Below are 20,853 nucleotides of genomic sequence, written 5' to 3'. Positions count from 1 at the left end.
CTGCCTGAATGAGACTTTCACTCTGCAGCGGAGTGTGCGCTGATATGAAACTTCCTGGCAGATTAAAACTGTGTGCCCGACCGAGACTCGAACTCGGGACCTTTGCCTTTAGAGGGCAAGTGCTCTACCAGCTGAGCTGCCGAAGCACGACTCACGCCCGGTACTCACAGCTTTACTTCTGCCAGTATCTCGTCTCCTACCTTCCAAACTTTGCAGATGCTCTCCTGCGAACCTACTGGAAGGTAGGAGATGAGATACTGGCAGAAGTAAAGCTGTGAGTACCGGGCGTGAGTCGTGCTTCGGTAGCTCAGGTGGTAGAGCACTTGCCCACGAAAGGCAAAGGTCCCGAGTTCGAGTCTCGGTCGGGCACACATTTTAATCTGTCAGGAAGTTTCTTCTCTACCTCTCTAACAGTCCTATGTGGTCGGGATCCCAGATAGATGAACACTACTCAAGAATGAGTCGAACAAGCACCTTATAAGCCACTTCCTTCGTGGATGAGCTACATTCCCTCAAGATGGTTCAAATGGCTCTGAGCACTATGGGACTGTGGTCATCAGTCCCCTAGAACTTAGAACTACTTAAACCTAACTAACCTAAGGACATCACACACATCCATGCCCGAGGCAGGATTCGAACCTGCGACCGTAGCAGTCACGCGGTTTCGGAGTGAGCGCCTTAACCGCGAGACCACCGCGGTCGGCATTCCCTCAAGATTCTTCCTGTCAATCTGAGCCTGGCATCTGCTTATCCCACTATTTGTTTTATGTCGTCGTTCCACTTAAGGACACACCGGATAGTTACTCCTAGATATTCTACGCCAGATACTGTTTTCAGCGGTTTGTCATCGATAGTGTCGCTGTACAGGAGTGTCACATTGAAGTGTACTGCTATGTTCGACAAAAATTACTGTCATAAATACGTGTGAAGTCCTCTCGAAGAGTCACTTACAGACTATTTTCCTTTTGAAACTTGCTGGCAGATTAAAACTGTGTACAGGACGGAGACTCGAACTCAGAACCTTTGCTTTCGCGGTCAGGTACTGGCGGAAGTAGAGCTAGGAGCGGATGGGAAGCTCAGTCGGTAGAGCACTTGCCCGCGAATGACAAAGGTCCCGAGTTTGAGTCTCGGTCCGTCACATACATCTGCCACGAAGTTTCATATCAGCGCAGACACCTCTGCAAAGTGGAATTTTCATTATGTCGCTACTGTAATAGCACATGGGAAAATGAACACATAAATCTTTCCGTGCTAGCTCTGCTTTCTCTCATTTTAACACAGCAACAATCAATTCGTCTTATGTATGGGTTAGCCCACAAAACGTTTCGGCATTCAGAGGAGAGAGTTTCTCAATAAAATTCCTTGAAAATATCTAACCCACTGTTGAAAAAGCCTAGTTATTGGCATTTCAATATGCTTGTCACTTCTGACACCTTCGCCATTATTTCGTGATGATACAAAACGAGCTGCCACACTTTTAATGTGTTTTCCCCTCCATCTGTCCTGTCTGGTGAGCATCCCACATCGCCCAGCAGTGCTACAAGAAGACGGGCTAGTCTAGTGCAGGCAGCCATTTTAGTGGATTTGTTCTACTTCCTAATGCTTTTGCCAATAAAAAGCAGTCTTCGGTTTGTCTTCCTCACTACGTCTGCTCTGTGATGCTTCCAATTTAAATTCTTCGTAATTGTAAGCCTGATTATTTAATTGAATCGTTAATCTTTAAATCAGTTTGATTTGTCGTGTAACTGAAATGTAAGGGAATTTTTTTAAGCACTCATGTGGAGGACCTCACGTTTTCTGTTGTTCGGAGTCAACTGCGACTATTTGCCACAAGAAAATATTTGGTAAGTGATTTTGTAATTTGATGTGATTACGTAGGCTTTCCCGGCATAATAACTGATGCTATTCTTGGTGGGACTGCAGAGCGGTCTTACAGTCACTTAGACACAGTGTTTCTACGATCATTCTGGCCGCCATCTTGAGGTGAGAAACCTGTTTGCTGATCTCCCCAGAAATGATTGATACTGCGAACACCGGTGTTTTTATTCACCGTGGTAGAGCCACAGAGCATGTGTCAGGAAATGTCGCTGCTGCTTTGTACCGCACGTGAAAGCAGCTGGTCCCAGCGGTGAGAGGTAACAGAAACGATGATTCGCTGTGAGTACCTGCTGACTGAAAGACCATTGTTTTATAGTCTCAGATAAAACAGGATACCACATATTCGCTTAGTGCTTAGCCCTTATGTCCATTGAAAATATTGTTTGGCACTCTACTACACTATTAGCCATTAAAATTGCTACAGCACGAAGATGACGTGCTACAGACGCCAAATTCAACCGACAAGAAGACTATGCTGTGATATGCAAATCATTAGCTTTTCAGAGCGTTCACACAAGGTTGGCGCCGGTGGTGACACCTACAACGTGTTGACATGAGGGAAGTTTCCAACCGTTTTCTTATACACAAACAGCAGTTGACCGGCGTTGCCTGGTGAAACGTTGTTGTGATGCCTCGTGTAAGGAGGAGAAATGCGTACCATCACCTTTCCGACTTTGATAAAGATCGGATTGTAGCCTATCGCATTTGCGGTTTATCATATCGCGACATTTCTGCTCACGTTGATCGAGATCCAGTGACTGTTAGCAGAATATGGAATCGGTGGGTTCAGGAGGGTAATACGGAACCTCGTGCTGTATCCCAACGGCCGCGTATCACTAGCAGTCGAGATGACAGGCATTTTATCCGCATGGCTGTAACGGATCGTGTAGCCACGACTCGATCCCTGAGTCAACAGATGGGGACGTTTGCAAGACAACAACCACCTCCACGAACAGTTCGACGACGTTTGCACCAGCACGGACTATCAGCTCGGAGACCACGGCTGCGGTTACCCTTGACGCTGCATCAGAGGCAGGAGAGCCTGCGATGGTGTACTCAACGACCAACCTGGGTGCACGAATGGCAAAATGTCATTTTTCGGATGAATTCAGGTTCTGTTTACAGCATCATGATGGTCGCATCCGTGTTTGGTGACATTGCAGTGAACGCATATTGGAAGCGTGTATTCGTCATCGCCATACTGGCGTATCACCCGGTGTGATGGTATGGGGTGCCATTGGTTACACGTCTCGCTCGCCTATTGTTCGCATTGACGGCACATTCAACAGTGGACGTGACATTTCATGTGTTACGACCCGTGTCTCTACCCTTCATTCGATCCCTGCGAAACGCTACATTTCAGCAGGATAATGCACGACCGCATGTTACAGGTCCTGTACGGGCCGTTCTGGAAACAGAAAATGTTCGACTGCTGCCCTGGCCAGCACATTCTCCAGATCTTTCACCAACTGAAAACGTCTGGTCAATGGTGACCGAGTAACTGGTTCGCCACAATACGAACTCTTGATGAACTGTGGTATCGTGTTGAAGCTGCATTGGCAGCTGTACCTGTACACGCCATCCAAGCTCTGTTTGATTCAATGCCCAGGCGTATAAAGGCCGTTATTACGGCCAGAGGTGGTTGTTCTGGGTACTGATTTCTCAGCATCTATGCACTCAAATTGCGTGAAAATGTAATCTTATGTCATTTCTGGTGTAATATATTTGACCAATGAATACCCGTCTAACATCTGCAATTCTTCTTGGTGTAGCAATGTTAATGACCAGTAGTGTAACTCATGATTTCTTAGATACAGAGAGCCAACAGCGAGATGCATTGGTAACTATTTGCATCTCATCATGCATCATTATGTGACACTATGTTAGAGATTGGTCTGTGAATGCACATTTCTCAGTGTGTAGTACTCTCAGTTCATAGTAGTAGTATATAGTATATGACGATGGTGCTCAACACATCTGTCGTGCATGGTGCGAATGGTATGGCCAGTACACATTTTCCCACAATGGTAAGGGATTCTGTAAAAGCCGGGCTTTCTCAATCCTACATCATCTTTTACCGAGGCAAGGAGCACTCTAATGTGGACTGGTGGGCGAAATAATACCATATATCTTCAAAATCCCTCCCATCTTTGAAGATACACCACGAGCTTTGATAAGACAACAAGCGATCAATAAACATGGTGTACTGTTTCCGGCCAGGTTCCATTGTGGAAGGCACAACGGATCTGTTTATTAGCGTAGCCATTCTGCTTGAAGACGAGTTTAAGGTATTCTAGATTTTTTTGTCTAGCTTACCGCGTCCTGGATGGCGTAAGACCTCCTTGACAACGTCCGCAAGAACCAGTCCTTTGGTACGGTCTGCGACAACTCGTCGCGTGTAGATACCGGCCTTGGTGCTGTGGCAGAGTCCCAATGTCCTTTCTGTAGACCAGTATTTCCAGAAACGGAAGATCTCCTTACTCTCTAAGCAAAATCTAATTTCAAACCAATACACAGAAGAGACTAAATATTATGAAGTTTAACAGTGCTGCTGCAACCATTTTCAATAAGCTACCAGAAGAATTCAAAAATCCTAGCAATTGAAACTGAAGAGTTCTCTTATGGGTCATTCCTTCTGTTCTGTCCTTGAAAAATTAAGCCGATTCCTATGTTGTAGACACTGGACTCACATTCGGGAGGACGACGGCCATCCTGATTTAGGTCTTCCGTGATTTCCCTAAATCACTCCAGGCAAATGCCGGGATGGTTTCTCTGAAAGGGCACGGCCGACTTCCTTCCCCATCCTTCCCTAATCCGATGAGACCGATGACCTCGCTGTCTGGTCTCCTTCCCCATACAACTCAACCCTATGTTGTATTGCTGACTGCCTTTACATAAACGTATGGCTTTTCTTTTTTTTCGGGTTCATAAACATTTTATCTTATCTGTTATTATTTTTATGTTGTAATTTCATGTACTGAGACATTACATGACATTGGAGATTTACTCCTCAATTTCGTCCTACGGGACTAGACGTGTAAACTAAAAAAGAGGAAGTGTGTGGTCCACCTCTAGAACACAGTCGGAAGACACTGTGCCTCTGATGGTTACGACAAGTTGTTGTCAGCTCTCCCGAGGTACGTCGCACCAGACGTCTACGCACGGGTCTCGCAGTTCTCGTAAATTACAGGACGATGGTTTACGCGAGCGGAGCTGACGCCCGACGGAGCCTCGGTTGTGTCCCTCCGGGTTCAGAACAGGCGAATATGATGGCCAACGCGTCAACGTCAGCTCCGAACAACGCTTTTCAACCCAGTGTAGCACGATCCTTGCCTTCTGACACGGACAGATATCTTGCTGGAAGATTCCATGCCGTCGGGGAAAACACCGAGCATGAAGCGATGCAGATGGTCCTCAATAATGTTCACGCTGTTCACGGCTGCCTTGGAGCCTTCTGTTACTACCAGCAGGTCCTACTGTTCCGTGTCCACGACGCGGTGCGTGTTCCGAGCAGTCGTTCACCTGGATGTCGTGTTATCGGGACACGAAGACCCACCTGGTATAACAAAAAAAGTGACACCTCCGTCCAGGCGGCATGTATCCACTGCTCCAAGGTCCAATCTCGATGGCCCCGTGCACACTGCAGTCGTTATTGCTACATCTACGTCTACATTTATACTCCGCAAGCCAGCCAACGGTGTGTGGCGTATGGTTCGCGGGAAGAACGACTGTCTGAAAGCCTCCGTGCGCGCTCTAATGTCTCTAATTTTACATTCGTGATCTCCTCGGGAGGTATAAGTAGGGGGAAGCAATATATTCGATACCTCATCCAGAAACGCACCCTCTCGAAACCTGGCGATCAAACTACACCGCGATGCAGAGCTCCTCTCTTGCAGAGTCTGCCACTTGAGTTTCTTAAACATCTCCGGAACGCTATCACGGTTACCAAATAACCCTGTGACAAAACGCGCCGCTCTTCTTTGGATCTTCTCTATCTCCTCCGCCAACCCGATCTGGTACGGATCCCACACTGATGAGCAATACTCAAGTATAGGTCGAACGAGTGTTTTGTAAGCCACCTCTTTCGTTGATGGACTACATTTTCTAAGGACTCTCCCAATTAATCTCAACCTGGTACTCGCCTTACCAACAATTAGTTTTATATGATCATTCCACTTCAAATCATTCCGTACGCATACTCCCAGATATTTTACAGAAGTAACTGCTACCAGTGTTTGTTCCACTATCATATAATCATACAATAAAGGATCCTTCTTTCTATGTATTCGCAATACATTACATTTGTCTATGTTAAAGGTCAGTTGCCACTCCCTGCACCAAGTGCCTATCCGCTGCAGATATTCCTGCATTTCGCTACAATTTTCTAATGCTTCAACTTCTCTGTATACTACAGCATGATCCCCGAAAAGCTGCATGGAACTTCCGACACTATCTACTAGGTCATATATATATATATATATATTGTGAAAAGCAATGGTCCCATAACACTCCCCTGTGGCACCCAGAGGTTACATTAACGTCTGTAGACGTCTCATGCTGTGTTCTGTTTGCTAAAAACTCTTCAATCCAGCCACACAGCTGATCTGATATTCCGTAGGCTCTTACTTTGTTTATCAGGCAACAGTGCGGAACTATATCGAACGCCTTCCGGAAGTCACGAAAAATAGCATCTACCTGGGAGCCTGTATCTAATATTTTCGGGGTCTCATGAACAAATAAAGCGAGTTGGGTCTCACACGATCGCTGTTTCCGGAATCCATGTTGATTCCTACAGAGTAGATTCTGGGTTTCCAAAACCGACATGATACTCGAGCAAAAAACATGTTCTAAAATTCTACATCAGATCGACGTCAGATATATAGGTCTATAGTTTTGCGCATCTGCTCGACGACCATTCTTGAAGACTGGGACTACCTGTGCTCTTTTCCAATCATTTGGAACCTTGCGTTCCTCTAGAGACTTGCGGTACACGGCTATTAGAAGGAGGGCAAGTTCTTTCTCGTACTCTGTGTAGAATCGAATTGGTATCCCGTCAGGTCCAGTGGACTTTCCTCTGTTGAGTGATTCCAGTTGCTTTTCTATTCCTTGGACACTTATTTCGATGTGAGCCATTTTTTCGTTTGTGCGAGGATTTAGAGAAGGAACTGCAGTGCGGTCTCCCTCTGTGAAACAGGTTTGGAAAAAGGTGTTTAGTATTTCAGCTTTACGCGTGTCATCCTCTGTTTCAATGCCATCATCATCCCGGAGTGTCTGGATATCATGTTTCGAGCCAATTACTGATTTAACGTAAGACCAGAACTTCCTAGGACTTCCTGTAAAGTCGGTACATAGAATTTTACTTTCGAATTCACTGAACGCTTCATGCATAGCCCTCCTTACGCTAACTTTGACAGCGTTTAGCTTCTGTTTGTCTGAGAGGTTTTGGCTGCATTTACACTTGGAGTGAAGCTCTCTTTGCTTTCACAGTAGTTTCCTAACTTTTTTGTTGAACCACGGTGGGTTTTTCCCGTCCCTCACAGTTTTACTCTGCACATACCTGTCTAAAACGCATTTTACGATTGCCTTGAACTTTTTCCATAAACACTCAACATTGTCAGTGTCGGAACAGAAATTTTCGTTTTGATCTGTTAGGTAGTCTGAAATCTGCTTGCTAAACAGATAAACCTTCCTCCCTTTTTTTATATTCCTATTAACTTCCATATTCAGGGATGCTGCAACGGCCTTATGATCACCTATTCCCTGTTCTGCACATACAGAGTCGAAAAGTTCGGGTCTGTTTGTTATCAGTAGGTCCAAGATGTTATCTCCACGAGTCGGCTCTCTGTTTAATTGCTCGAGGTAATTTTCAGATAGTGCACTCAGTATAATGTCACTCGATGCTCTGTCCCTACCACCCGTCCTGTTGCTGATGTCGTTGAGACAACAGATGAACCCGTAGGGGTAGTATCATCCAGAGCCTCATATTCCACAGTCTGCGCTGAGCTGTATTGTGCCCGCCCAAACTTGGATTTGAATAGTTGAGGTTCATCACTCAATTTTTTCAGCTCTGTTGGAAACCCACTGAAAATTAAACCTGCCGAATATTGCATGTTCTCGAAAGTATTCTGCAACCGGTCTGTCTCAACTTCAAAAACACAAAACCTTCGATTCTGGACATGTAGAGGCACTATACCAGTGATGAATGTAACACGTGGTAAGGAAGTGGTAAGTAAGGTGGTAATTTCAAAACATTTATATGCCCGTATTGACGGGAATTTAAATTGGAAAGAAATACATTTGTGGACTCTTCAGTCACATTTTTACTTGGGGAGACGCAAATCAGTAAGTTAACATATTTTGCATATTTTCCTTCAGTGGTGTCATATGGAATTATGTTCTTGGGTTACCCATATATACAAAAAAAAGTGTCCATTGCACGAAAACATGCTGTGAGAATAAAATGTGGTGCTCACACACAATCATCTTGTAGATATCTCTCTCAGGAGTTAGACATTTTGATTACTGCATCACTGTATGTTTAATTCCTCGTGAAGTTCGTTGTAAACAACCCGCTGCAGTTCAAAAGGGACGATAACGTACTTAAATAAATACAACACCAGAAGAAAAATTTACAGCACTCCTTCATCAGGCCAGAAGTGGCCCATCGGGACCATCCGTGTCATCCTCAGATGAGGATGCGGATAGGAGGGTCGTGCGGTCAGCACACCAATCTCCCAGTCGTTACGATGGTTTTCTTTGACCGGAGCCGATACTATTCGGTCGAGTAGGTCCTCAATTGGCATCACGAGGCTGAGTGCACCCCGACAAATGGCAACAGTGCATGGCGGCCTGGATGGTCACCGATCCAAGTGCCGGCCACGCTCGACAGTGCTTAACTTCGGTGATCTGACGGGAACCGGTGTACCCACTGTGGCAAGACCGTTACCAGAAGAAAAATGTTCATTCATTATTCCACATTAAAGTTTTCGTTGGCACAAAGAAGGGTACACATTGCTGCCACCGAGTAATGTGAATGTTAAATAATCCATGGAACGTAAAACTTACTAACTGAAGAAGATTAGAATGTAGTTTGTGAGTGACGCGCCAACCTTAGAAATGACTCATTACAAGTGTTGTGGTTGTTGTTATTGTTGACAGCTTACGGCAACCTGGGTTCGGTGCTGAGTTCCGCCGGCCGCCTGCAGGAGGCGGAGTGGGCGCTGAGGCAGGCGCTCAGGCACAGGCCCAACATGGCCGACGTCCACTACAACCTGTGAGTACCCCAGCAGCGCCCCAGCAGCGCTGCCGCCGCCGCCGCCACTGCCACTGGTGCTACGACTGCTCTGCCCCGCCAGCCAGCAGCGCGCGCTCTGTGCGGAGGTGCAAGTGGAGCCTGCGTACACCGGACATCGGCTTAGGGCTGTGACGCAACAGTGTTGTAGCATCGTCAGGCACGAACTCAAGCAGAAGTAGAACACTGACAATATTGACTTTGTTTCTGTGGTATTTCCTGCAGTGTAAACTGTGGTGGCCGACTGATCTTCAGCACAGTACGAGGTCTAGTTTGCACTTCAAGGTGGCACTTCGGTTGGGAACTGATGAAACGAATTAGGTGGTGTCGTCAGTATAACTGCAATTCTTGTCTTTTTGTCTGTGATTTTTTCAGTTTTCTGATTGGTTTGGTGCAGCCAGCCACGAATTCCTCACCCATGGCAGCCTCTTCCTCTCAAAGTAATGTTTACACAATACTTCTTCAGTTACTTCGTGGATCTATTCCATTCTGTGTCTACTGCTACAATTTTTGCCCTCTACAGTTCCCTCTAGCACCATGGAAATTATTCTGTCATGTCCCAATAAATGCCCTACCATCCCGTCCCCTGTTCTTGTCAGTCTTTTCCAAACATTCCTTTATTCACTAATTCTTATCTTATCAGTCAACCTAATTTTCAACATCCTTCTATAGTACCACTTTACAAACGCTTAGATTCTCTTCTATTCCCACTCACCTAGTATATGATTCCCTGCCATACATAACTTACACAGAAAACATTATTCAAGATTACCAGGCTGGATTTCGAACAAACCGTTCCACGACTGATAATTTGTTCACTATACGACATATCTGGCACTCCTTCTTCAGGCCACGGGTGGCTTAATGGGACCATCCGACCGCCGTGTCATCCTCAGACGAAGATGCGGATAGGAGGGGCTTGGGGTTAGCACACCACTCTCCCGGTCGTTATGATGGTATTCTTGACCGAAGCCACTACTATTCGGTCGAGTGGCTCCTCAATTGGCATCACGAGGCTGAGTGTACCCTGGAAAATGGCAACAGCGCATGGTGGCTGGATGGTCACCCATCCAAGTGCCGGCCACGCCCAACAGCGCTTAACTTCGGTGATCTCACAAGAACCGGTGGATCCTTTGCGGCAAGGCCGTTGCCACGACAGATCTAAGGGCTAGGAATTACAATTACGAGCAAATTGGAAAGACTCCATAGGTAATATTATGGGGAAGGCGAAACAAAGAGTGGGCTTTGTTGGCTGAACACTTAGAAGGTGCGACAAACCCGCTAAAGAGACAGCCTACATTACAGTTGTCCGTCCTCTGCTGGAATACTGCTCCGCGGTATGGGATCCTTACCACGTAGGATTGACGAAGGACATCGAAAAGGTGAAAAGAAGGGAAGCTCGTTTCGTGTTATCGCGCAATAGGGGTGAGAGTGTCACTGATTGATACACGATTTCAGGTGGCAGTCACTGAAACAAAGGTGGATTTCTTTGTGGCGAGATCTATTTACGAAATTTCAATCACCAACTTTCTCTTCCGAATGCGTAAATATTTTGTTGACGCCCGCCTACGTAGGGAGAAATGATCATCATAATAAAATAAGAGAAATTAGAGTTCGAACGGAAAGATTTAGGTGTTCCTTTTTCCCACAGGCCATTCGAGAGTGGAATGGTAGAGAAGTAGTATGAAAATGGTTCGATGAACCCTCTGCCAGGCACTTAAGTGTAAATTTCAGAGTAACCATGTAGATGTAAATGTAGATGTTTGAGAAATCCTGAGAATTCAACAAAAACATCCACTGTCTCTTCATTGACTTTCAGCGGGCCTATGGCAGCATCCACAGAAGTAGCCTCTACAACAAGTTATGAGAATTTAGTATACCCAGTACAATCATTAAGATGATACAACTGTGCATGGATGGCTCCCAGGCAGCAATGAAATTTAGAGGATCCTTACCCCCGCCTTTCCAATTAAAACAGGCTTACGACAAGGAGACGCTCTTTCATGGGTCCTCTTCAACCTTGCATTAGAGAAAGTGGTTCAGGAGATTAATTTACATCTATAAAATGGTCTCCGATTCGAAGTAAAACTCCTGGCTTATGCAGATGATATAGCGTTGCTGAGTCAAACTAAAGAAGAACTGAAAGACATGTACATATCTCTCAGGCACAGTGCCAGCAAAATATGGCTTTTGGTTAACCAAGAGAAAACAGAATATATGGAAATAGCTCGAGTCATAAGCCCAAATCCTTACTTTTAAATTGACTAACATTCTAAATTCTTCAGTTTAAATACCTTGGATTACGTTTCAATTGTAAAAATATCATAACAATGGATATAAACGAAAGAATAGCCTCAGGGTCAACATTTCAGTACTCACTAAGCAACCCACTCAAAAGCAAAGCTATGTCAATCACCACAAAGATGAAGATATACAATACTATCATCTGCCCCATAGTACTGTACGGTTCAGAAAACTGGACGCTTACGAAGAATGAAAGAGAAAAACTGAATGTTTGCGAAAGAAAAGTAATGAGAAAAATCTGGGGACCTGTGTTGGAGAATGACAGATGGAGAATCCGAAAGAACAATGAAATTTATCAGCTAATAAAGCAACCACTATCAACCAGAAATTAAAAAGTAGGAGATTGGAATGGTCTAAGCATGTGGCTAGAACGGAAAACAACAGAATCACCAAAAAAAGCATTTGAAGGAACTCTCCAGGCGACAAGACCATTGGGCCGACTCTTATAAGGTGGAAAAATAACATAGAGAAGGACATCGCAGCATTAGGAATTTCCGTAGGGAGGAGAGAGACTGCGAGAGATAGAAGGTATTGGAAGCAGATAGTTGATGCAGCGCGTGGTCTGCAGGGCCTGTGATCGCTGAGGAGAAGAAGAAGAAGAAGAAGAAGAAATGTACATTCTCAGAAATTTTGTCAAATGTTTGATACCAGCAGACTTCTCTTGCCCAGAAATACCCACTTTGCCTGCGCTAGTCTGTCTTTTTTATGTTCTCCTTGTTTCTTCCGTTGTGGGTTATTTGGCCTCCAAGGTAGGAGCACTAATTTTGATGGTAAGTTTACCGCTAATTTCATTTCTCCTGCTCCTCATTACTTTCGTCTTCCTTCGGTTTACCCTTAATCCATACACTGTGCTCATTAAATTGTTGATTCTGTTCAACAGGTCCTGTAATTCTTCCTTACTTTCACTCAACAATGTCGTAAGCGAATCTTATCATTGATATCATCTCAACTTGAATTTTAATCGCACTTTTGAAACTGTATATTATTTCTGTTGTTGCTTCTTCGATGCACAATGTGAATAGCAGGGGCGGTACTCTACATCGCTGTCTTACACCCTTTTTGATTAGATAATCTCATTGTTGGTCTTCTGTTCTTACTGTTCTCTCTTAGTTATTGTACGCATTGTACAGGATGGTCAGAAACAGGTTTAAGGGCTTTTAATGATGTTGCAGGGAGGGCTCTGCTGACAAATCACTATCAAGAAAAAAATGTGATACGTTACGCCGTTTCCGAGTTAATTAGTACTGTAGTTAGACAATCAGGTCGTTGAGCGCACAAATTCAAACAGAACGCGAGACGCAATTAAGACAGTTGTTCTCATAGCGTAGGTGATAGCGCTCGAGAGTGATAGGCCTTTTGGCTCGGGTTCGATCCTTACTACCTTTGCAAGTCCAATTTTTGTATCGATCTCTTTTTCGATTTTAGAAAAACAAAATAGGACACTGTTGGTGACAGCATCTCTGGCGAGCTGCTTGAATTTGCGCGTGGAGCAGCCTGATTGGTTAACTTCGACGCAAATTAACTCGGAAACGACACAACGTTTGAAATTTTTTTCTTAACAATTATTTCTCAGCAGAAACGACCGTGCAACGCCTCTACAACCTTTTCAGACTGTCTTGATTATTCTTTATATTACTCATCATTACCTATATCTTGTTCCTATTTTTGTAAGAATTCCGATCCTCTTGCACCATTTTAAATTCTCGAACGCTTTTTCTAAATAAAAAACTCCTATCAATGTCTCTCAGTTTTTCTTCAGTCTTGTTCCAATTATAAACTCATAAGGTCAGAACTGCCTCTCTTTTCTCTTTACCTCTCCTATTGCCAAAGTAATATTCATGGTCTTTTTTTCTTTTCCATCTTTCCGTAGAATATCCTTCACAGTACCTTGAGTGTGTGGGTTGTTAAGCTGATTGTGCTGTGATTCTCGTACTTGTCTGTCCTTGCTGTCTTTGGGATGGTGTCGACAATACTTTAAAGAAAATCTGATTGATCTAACCGTATATCTCCAGTCTCACAGACTCTATGCACCAACCCCAATAGTCGCTTTGTTACCTTTCTACAAGATGCCCCGGTGGTATGGTAATGTGGGAATTAGCCGATATTAATTTCTGTACTGGAATAACTCCTGGCTCTGGACAACCCTTCGGACATATCACTGAAATTTGTCTATCTAAATGCGAATTAATATTATGTGGCACTTGTGGTACCCTCAAGTTGGCATCTTGTGATGAGAAGATAAATAACATGAAATATCCCACAAACAGAGACAGAATTATTACATGAACGAGCAATCTTCTCTACTGAAATGAGGGAGGTTATTGATTGAAATAGTTGCGTGGAATGTGACCAACAAGACATTTATAAATCAAAATTGTATCAGTAGTAATGATTGACTGGCGATGATGGCATGAAGAATTGAAATTCTCTATGTGACGCCTCCCTCTGCGAATATCTACATCTGCATCTACATCCATACTCCGCAAGCCACCTGACGGTGTGTGACGGAGGGTACCTTGAGTACCTCTATCGGTTCTCCCTTCTGTTCCAGTCTCGTATTGTTAGTGGAAAGAAGGATTGTCGGTATGCCTCTGTGTGGGCTCTAATCTCTCTGATTTTGTCCTCATGGTCTCTTCGCGAGATATACGTAGGAGGGAGCAATATACTGCTTGACTCCTCGGTGAAGGTATGTTCTCGAAACTTCAACAAAAGCCCGTACCGAGCTACTGAGCGTCTCTCCTGCAGTCCTACACTGGAGTTTATCTATCATCTCCGTAACGCTTTCGCGATTACTAAATGATCCTGTAAGGAAGCGCGCTGCTTTCCGTTGGATCTTCTCTATCTCTTCTATCAATCCTATCTGGTACGGATTCCACACTGCTGAGCAGTATTCAAGCAGTGGGCGAACAAGCGTAGTGTAACCTACTTCCTTTGTTTTCGGATTGCATTTCCTTATGATTCTTCCAATGAATCTCAGTCTGGCATCTGCTTTACCGACGATCAACTTTACATGATCATTCCATTTTAAACCACTCCAAATGCGTACTCCCAGATAATTTATGGAATTAACTGCTTCGAGTTGTTGACCTGCTATATTGTAGCTAAATGACAAGGGATGTTTCTTGCTATGTATTCGCAGCACATTACACTTGTCTACATTGAGATTCAATTGCCATTCCTAGCACCATGCGTCAATTCGCTGCAGATGCTCCTGCATCTCCGTATAATTTTCCATTGTTACAACCTCTCGATATACCACAGCATCCTCCGCAAAAAGCCTCAGTGAACTTCCGATGTCATCCACAAGGTCATTTACGTATATTGTGAACAGCAACGGTCCTATGACACTCCCTGCGGCACACCTGAAATCACTCTTACTTCGGAAGACTTCTCTGCATTGAGAATGACGTGTTGCGTTCTGTTATCTAGGAACTCTTCAATCCAATCACACAATTGGTCTGATAGTCCATATGCTCTTACTTTGTTCATTAAACGACTGTGGGAAACTGTATCGAATGCCTTGCGGAAGTCAGGAAACACGGCATATACCTGGGAACCCATGTCTGTGGCCGTCTGGGTCTCGTGGACAAATAGCGCGAGTTTGGTTTCACACGATCGTCTTTTTCGAAACCCATGCTGATTCGTACAGGCTAGATTTCTAGTCTCCAGAAAAGTCATTATTCTCGAACATAATACGTGTTCCAAAATTCTCCAAATGATCGACGTTAGAGATATAGTTCTGCACGTCTGTTCGACGTCCCTTCTTGAAAACGGGGATGACCTGTGCCCTTTTCCAATCCTTTGGCACGCTACGCTCTTCTAGAGACCTTCGGTACACCGCTGCAAGAATGGGGGCAAGTTCCTTCGCGTACTCTGTGTAAAATCGAACTGGTATCCCATCAGGTCCTGCCGCCTTTCCTCTTTTGAGCGATTTTAATTGTTTCTCTATCCCTCTGTCGTCTATTTCGATATCTACCATTTTGTCATCTGTGTGACAATATGAACATTAGCGCTACCTAACACTCTATCTTACGTGTTAGCGATTGTGAGGCTGTGGTGCCTGCATTAAGTAAACAACTGCAGATGGTGTGAGGGAACACAGAAACATCCCTGTGTGCCGGAGCTGCAAATATGCTCACCACAAAGCTCTGCCGTCCTAAGTTAACCCTGTGCTCAGCACTGCAAAAATCTCTTAAGTCCACGGCACCCAGTCTCACACGTTGGACTCTCCTCTCTCAGGTGAACTATGTGTTGCGTACAAGACTCTGCACCCAAATGAACTCTCCCTAGACTGGCACCCCCGCACGAGCTCACAAAAAACAGTCCACGTGGAATGTCTCAAAAAACTCAAAGTACCAACTGCATGTAGCAGGATTTTCTCCACGTAAATCGCGTAATCAAAACTCCTCGCACTGTCTCCCAACAGCAGCGAGTGAAAGTCCCTTCCATAACGGGGTGGCTTGTCAGCAAAGGTCACTGACGCCCTCGGTGCGGCTTCTGACGACACAGCATGATTTCCAGACATGCCGCTTATTTTCAGATTGCGTAGGAAATCACTTTGCATGGGAACCAAAACGTCTTAAAAAATTACCGGCTGCATTGGCAATAAACTGTCGGACACCCAACAGCGAGTGGCTTCGACTCCGAGGAGAAGGGTTTCACCATGCTAACAGATGTGGCACTCTGAAAAAGGTTCTCTGCCATCATCCCGCAAATACCTGCCGATTCCAGAAACGTTTTTCTCCCAATATGGAACAATTTCGAGGTTGACAACCCGTCATTAGAGAGGGCTGAAATTTGTAGTTAAGCACTCAGAGCAGTGTGTCTGTGCCCACCGAGCGGTAGCACAAACACATCACAATACCTTAGTCATCAGAAGGAAAGAGCCGTCGCCTCTAATTAGCCAGTGCAACTAGATGATGTGGCATGCAGTATGCAATCACTGTCAACCCATTTCATGAAACGTCATAATAGTAATAAAAATGGAAAGGATGTAAGCATTCGCGATTAATCATCTTTCAACTTCTAGCAATGATTTCAGAAATTCCGAAGGAATGTTACCTATCCCTTCTACCTTACTTAGTATAGTCTTTCCACTTATCCACTTCACGCCTCTGCGTTTAACAGCGGAATTCACATTGCAATCGTTACTTTTAATTTTCAATACTCGGTTGAAGGAACATAAAAGTCTTTGCCGACTAGGGAAAACAGACAAATCAGCCGTGGCGGAACATGCTCTTCAATCAGGTGATCACGTAGTGCAATTTTCGGAAACTGAAGTTTTATGTAATACGATGAACTATTATCATCGAAATAAATAAACATGAGGATAATTTTAACAGAAAAGAAGAAGCCATGAAACTCAGTGAAGTTTTTATCTTTGACGTACTATGATCGATAGTTAAAGAATTTTATCTTTGATAAGGTTTATCTCTGCTATCACGTGAAATCCAGACCACGCCCACTTTCCACTGTATTTAGGCCGCTCTTCGACGTCCGACTCGTCAGTCGGCAAGACTCAGCACAACCAGGAGCACCTCCGAAGATGTCGGACGTAGCCTTGACGGAACGCCAGGGATTGAAGAGTTCCATGGAGCACGGCCATACAGCCCGGAAGAATTCTCAGCAGCTGAATTTCACAGAAGGTTGACTTGACGTGCCTACATGTTCATTCAGTCCTTCCGACGATCATTTCCTTCCGGATTTATACGATTTTTTCCTACAGCCAAGGGGCTTCCTTGCTCTTCCTGTTTATTTCATTCCTAAGTGATTTATATCGTCGTATTCCTGTTTTTGTAGTTACATCCTTCGTCGTATTTCTGTTTTTGTAGTTACATCCTTCGTCAATCAATTGAATTATTTCTTCAGTCATCCTTTGGTTCTTTCGCAGTTACCTTCCTTTATCACAAGTTTTCATTCTTCTTCACCTCGACTGCTTACTGCAACATTCATGACCACCCTCTCTACAGCCTTAGAGAACTTCAGAGGCATCTTAATATTTCTCAGTACTTCAGTATCCAGTTTCTTTCTGTACTGATTTTTACGAACAGTTCTCTTTAGCTTCATTCTGTCGTTCATCATTACTAAAATGTCATCCGACTTTATACACTACGTGATCAAAAGTAACCGGTCACCTGGCTGAATATTACTTACAAGTTCGTGGCGCCCTCCATCGGTAATGCTGGAACTCAATATGGTGTTGGCCCACCCTTAGCTTTGATGACACGTTCCACTCTCGCACACATAAATTCAGTCAGCTGCTGGAAGGTTTCTTTGGGAATAGCAGCCCATTCTTCACGGAATGGTACACTGAGGAGAGGTATCGATGACGGTCGGCGAGGCTTGGCACGAATTCGGCATTCCAAAACACCCCAAAGGTGTTCTATAGGATTCAGGTTAGGACGCTGTTCAGGCCAATCGATTACAGGGATGTTATTGTCGTGAAACTACTCCGCCACAGGCCGTGGATTATGAAAAGGTGTTCGATCGTCATCCCCGAATTGCTCTTCAACAGTGGGAAGCAAGAAGGGGCATAAAACATCAATGTAGCCCTGTGCTGTGTTAGTGCCACGCAAAGCAACAACGGGTGCAAGCCCCACCACGAAAAACACGACCACACCATAACACCACAGCCTCCGAATTTAACTGTTGGCACTGCACACGCTGGCAGAAGACTTTCGCTGGACATTCGTCCTACCAACACCCTGCCGTCGGATCGCCACATTGTGTACCGGAATTCGTCACTCCACACAACGTTTTTCCACTGTTCAGTCGTCCAATTTTTTCGCTCCTTACACCAAGCGAGGCGTCGTTTGGCATTTACCGGCTTATGTGCAACCGCTCGACCATGAAATCCAAGTTTTCCCAACTCCCGCCTAACTATCGTTGTACTTGTAGTGGATTCTGATGCAGTTTGGAATTCCTGTGTGATGGTCTGGATAGATGTCTGCCTATCACACATTACGCCCCTCTTCAACTGTCGGCGGTCTCTGTCAGTCAACAGACGAGGTCGGCTTGTACGCTTTTGTGTTGTATGTGTCCTTTCACATTTCCACTTCAGTATCACATCGAAAACAGTGGACCTAGCGATGTTGAGGAGTGTGGAAATCTAGCGCACAGACGTGTGACGCAAGTGACACCTAATCATCTGACGACGTTCGAAGTCCGTGTGTTGCGCGGAGCGCCCCATTCTGCTCTCATATGATTTCTAATGAATAATGAGGTCGCTGATATGGAGTACCTGGCAGTAGGTGGTAGCACAATGCACCTAATACGAAAAACGTATGCTTTTGGAGTGTCCGGATACTTTTGATCACATAGCGCATTTGCTCCCGGGTACACCTTACAGTCCAATTTCTGACTTCGTAATCTCTGTCTGACCATGATGGAATCCCGCTCGACTCTTCTAGTACCTCAAAGCCATATTATACCTCCCCCTCTTCTGATTCATGAACAGAGTATTGACCATTACTAACTAAAATTTATTGCAAAACTCAATTAGGCTTTCTCCTATCTCATTGTTACCAAGCCCAGATTCTCCCGTAACTCTCTCTTCTATTCCTTCTTCTACTAATTCATTCCAAATCCTCTTGTTTATTAGTTTATCTTCTCCATTCACTTACAGAATTACCTGTTCAATATCTTCACACCGTTTCTGTACCTCTTGATCTTCTGTTAGTAACGTCGACATGTATAGCTGCACTGTTGTTATTGGCGTTGGTTTGCTGTCAGTTGCAATGAGAAGAATCCTATCATCGAACTGTTTACAGTAGCTCACACCCTCCACTACCTTCCTATTCATAACTAATCCTACTCCCGTTGTATCATTTTCTGCTGATATTGCTATTACCCCATATTCCTCTGATCAGAAATCCTTATCTTCTTTTCATTTCCTTTCACTGGCCCTATGTGTGTGTAGATGTAGCCTTTCTATTTCTCTTTTGAGATTTTCTATCTTCCCAGCCATATTAACACCTCCGACATTCCACGCCACAACTCGGAGAATGTTACCCTTTAGTTGGTTTTCTGATATTTCTGTGATGGTCATCTCCTCTTTGGAAAGAACCAATCTGGAATCTTTTGCCAACCGAATTATCATTCTGACAGTTTTTGAACCACACGCTACATGCCTTACGGTCATCTTACGATGTTTATTTTATGCATATTGCATTTCAGAAAGTGGTTCATGTTCTCCATTTCGGTGACGTCATAGATCAAAACAGATCAATGATATCGGCAAATTAAACATTTAGTGTGCATCCATATATTGGTTTCGTTTAGATAAGAAAAATAATCGTTTATCATTTATATTTGCAGCTACTTGCAACCAGTCACATAGAAAAAGATCATTGATTTTCGTCTTGGAGGTATTTGAGGCTTATCTGCAGAGGAGATGTACAGCATTTGAGACACACATCTGAGTACAGCATCTTTCCTCACTGTCCTGCTCCACATCGTGTCTGCCTCTCTCTGCCATCCACCTCCTCTCATTCACCAAGTCCCCTTCCCCCCCTCCCCCCACAAGACACACAGACCCCTATCCTCTTCATTTCCACCTCCTACTATCGCCGCCCCGCTCTCCTCTTCTACCCTCATCGGCTCACTGCAACCCACCCAATCCCTTTCATTATACACGCACCCTACAACCCTGCAGAACCACTATCCTCCTCTGATAATTAGCTCTTCCAATGCAGACCTTACCAGTTCAGTGAACGTGACAAGCTTATTTTTAACACATCCTTCCATTCTGAGCTATCTTTCATGTTTTATTTCTGCTTTATTTTAGCGCAATATTTAAGTTTAAAAACGACAAACTATCATTTCCTTTTTTGAAAAAAAGGAAGATTAGACTTTAACGTCCCGCCGATAACGAGGTCATTCGAGACGGACCACAAGCTCGGATTATGGAAGGAAGGAGAAGGAAATCAGCCAAGCTCTTTTCAGTGGGAGCGATTTAGGGAAGTCATTGGAAACCCAATTTTTTTGTCTTTCCGAATGCGAGTCCAGTGTGCTGATCACTGCGCAACCTCGCGCTTTATTCTTTTTTTTTAAGGTAAAAATGTCCTGTTGTCGTGCTCTCTATTAAAATTACATTCGTTCTTGGAAACCTAATCCCCTTCTCGGACTTCCTTCTATAAGTGTTGATTTTCCTTGGCCGCATGCATACGTTGTTGAAATGAATATCATGGCCGCAGCGTTCCTGTCATTCCGATACCTCAGATTTCACACTTCAGTACAGAAGACTGATATAGGCTTACAGCTTCGTGAATTCCTGCCATCAAGGAAGTAAATAGACAGCCACAGTACGCGAGGTATACAAGTAACGACCTCTCTGGTATGATAATATTTCGATAAGCATACACCCTCTTGTACTTTGCCTA

The 20,853-nt window shown here is 44.4% G+C and overlaps 1 protein-coding gene across 1 annotated transcript in view; it reads left to right on the top strand.

Moving 5' to 3' along the window:
- Window positions 1-20,853, top strand: part of LOC126285222 (protein O-mannosyl-transferase TMTC2-like) — a 534,787-nt gene that overhangs the window by 447,049 nt on the left and 66,885 nt on the right. Inside the window, exon 8 of the mRNA XM_049984523.1 lies at window positions 9,037-9,151. Within this exon, the coding sequence (XP_049840480.1) occupies window positions 9,037-9,151 (115 nt within the window). The remainder of the gene's footprint in view (window positions 1-9,036; window positions 9,152-20,853) is intronic.

The sequence above is a fragment of the Schistocerca gregaria genome, chromosome 8, assembly GCF_023897955.1.
Source record: "Schistocerca gregaria isolate iqSchGreg1 chromosome 8, iqSchGreg1.2, whole genome shotgun sequence".
In the NCBI taxonomy this organism is placed as follows: domain Eukaryota; kingdom Metazoa; phylum Arthropoda; class Insecta; order Orthoptera; family Acrididae; genus Schistocerca; species Schistocerca gregaria.
Note: the sequence above shows the minus strand (reverse complement) of the source record. Positions and strands in the feature narration are given on the sequence as shown.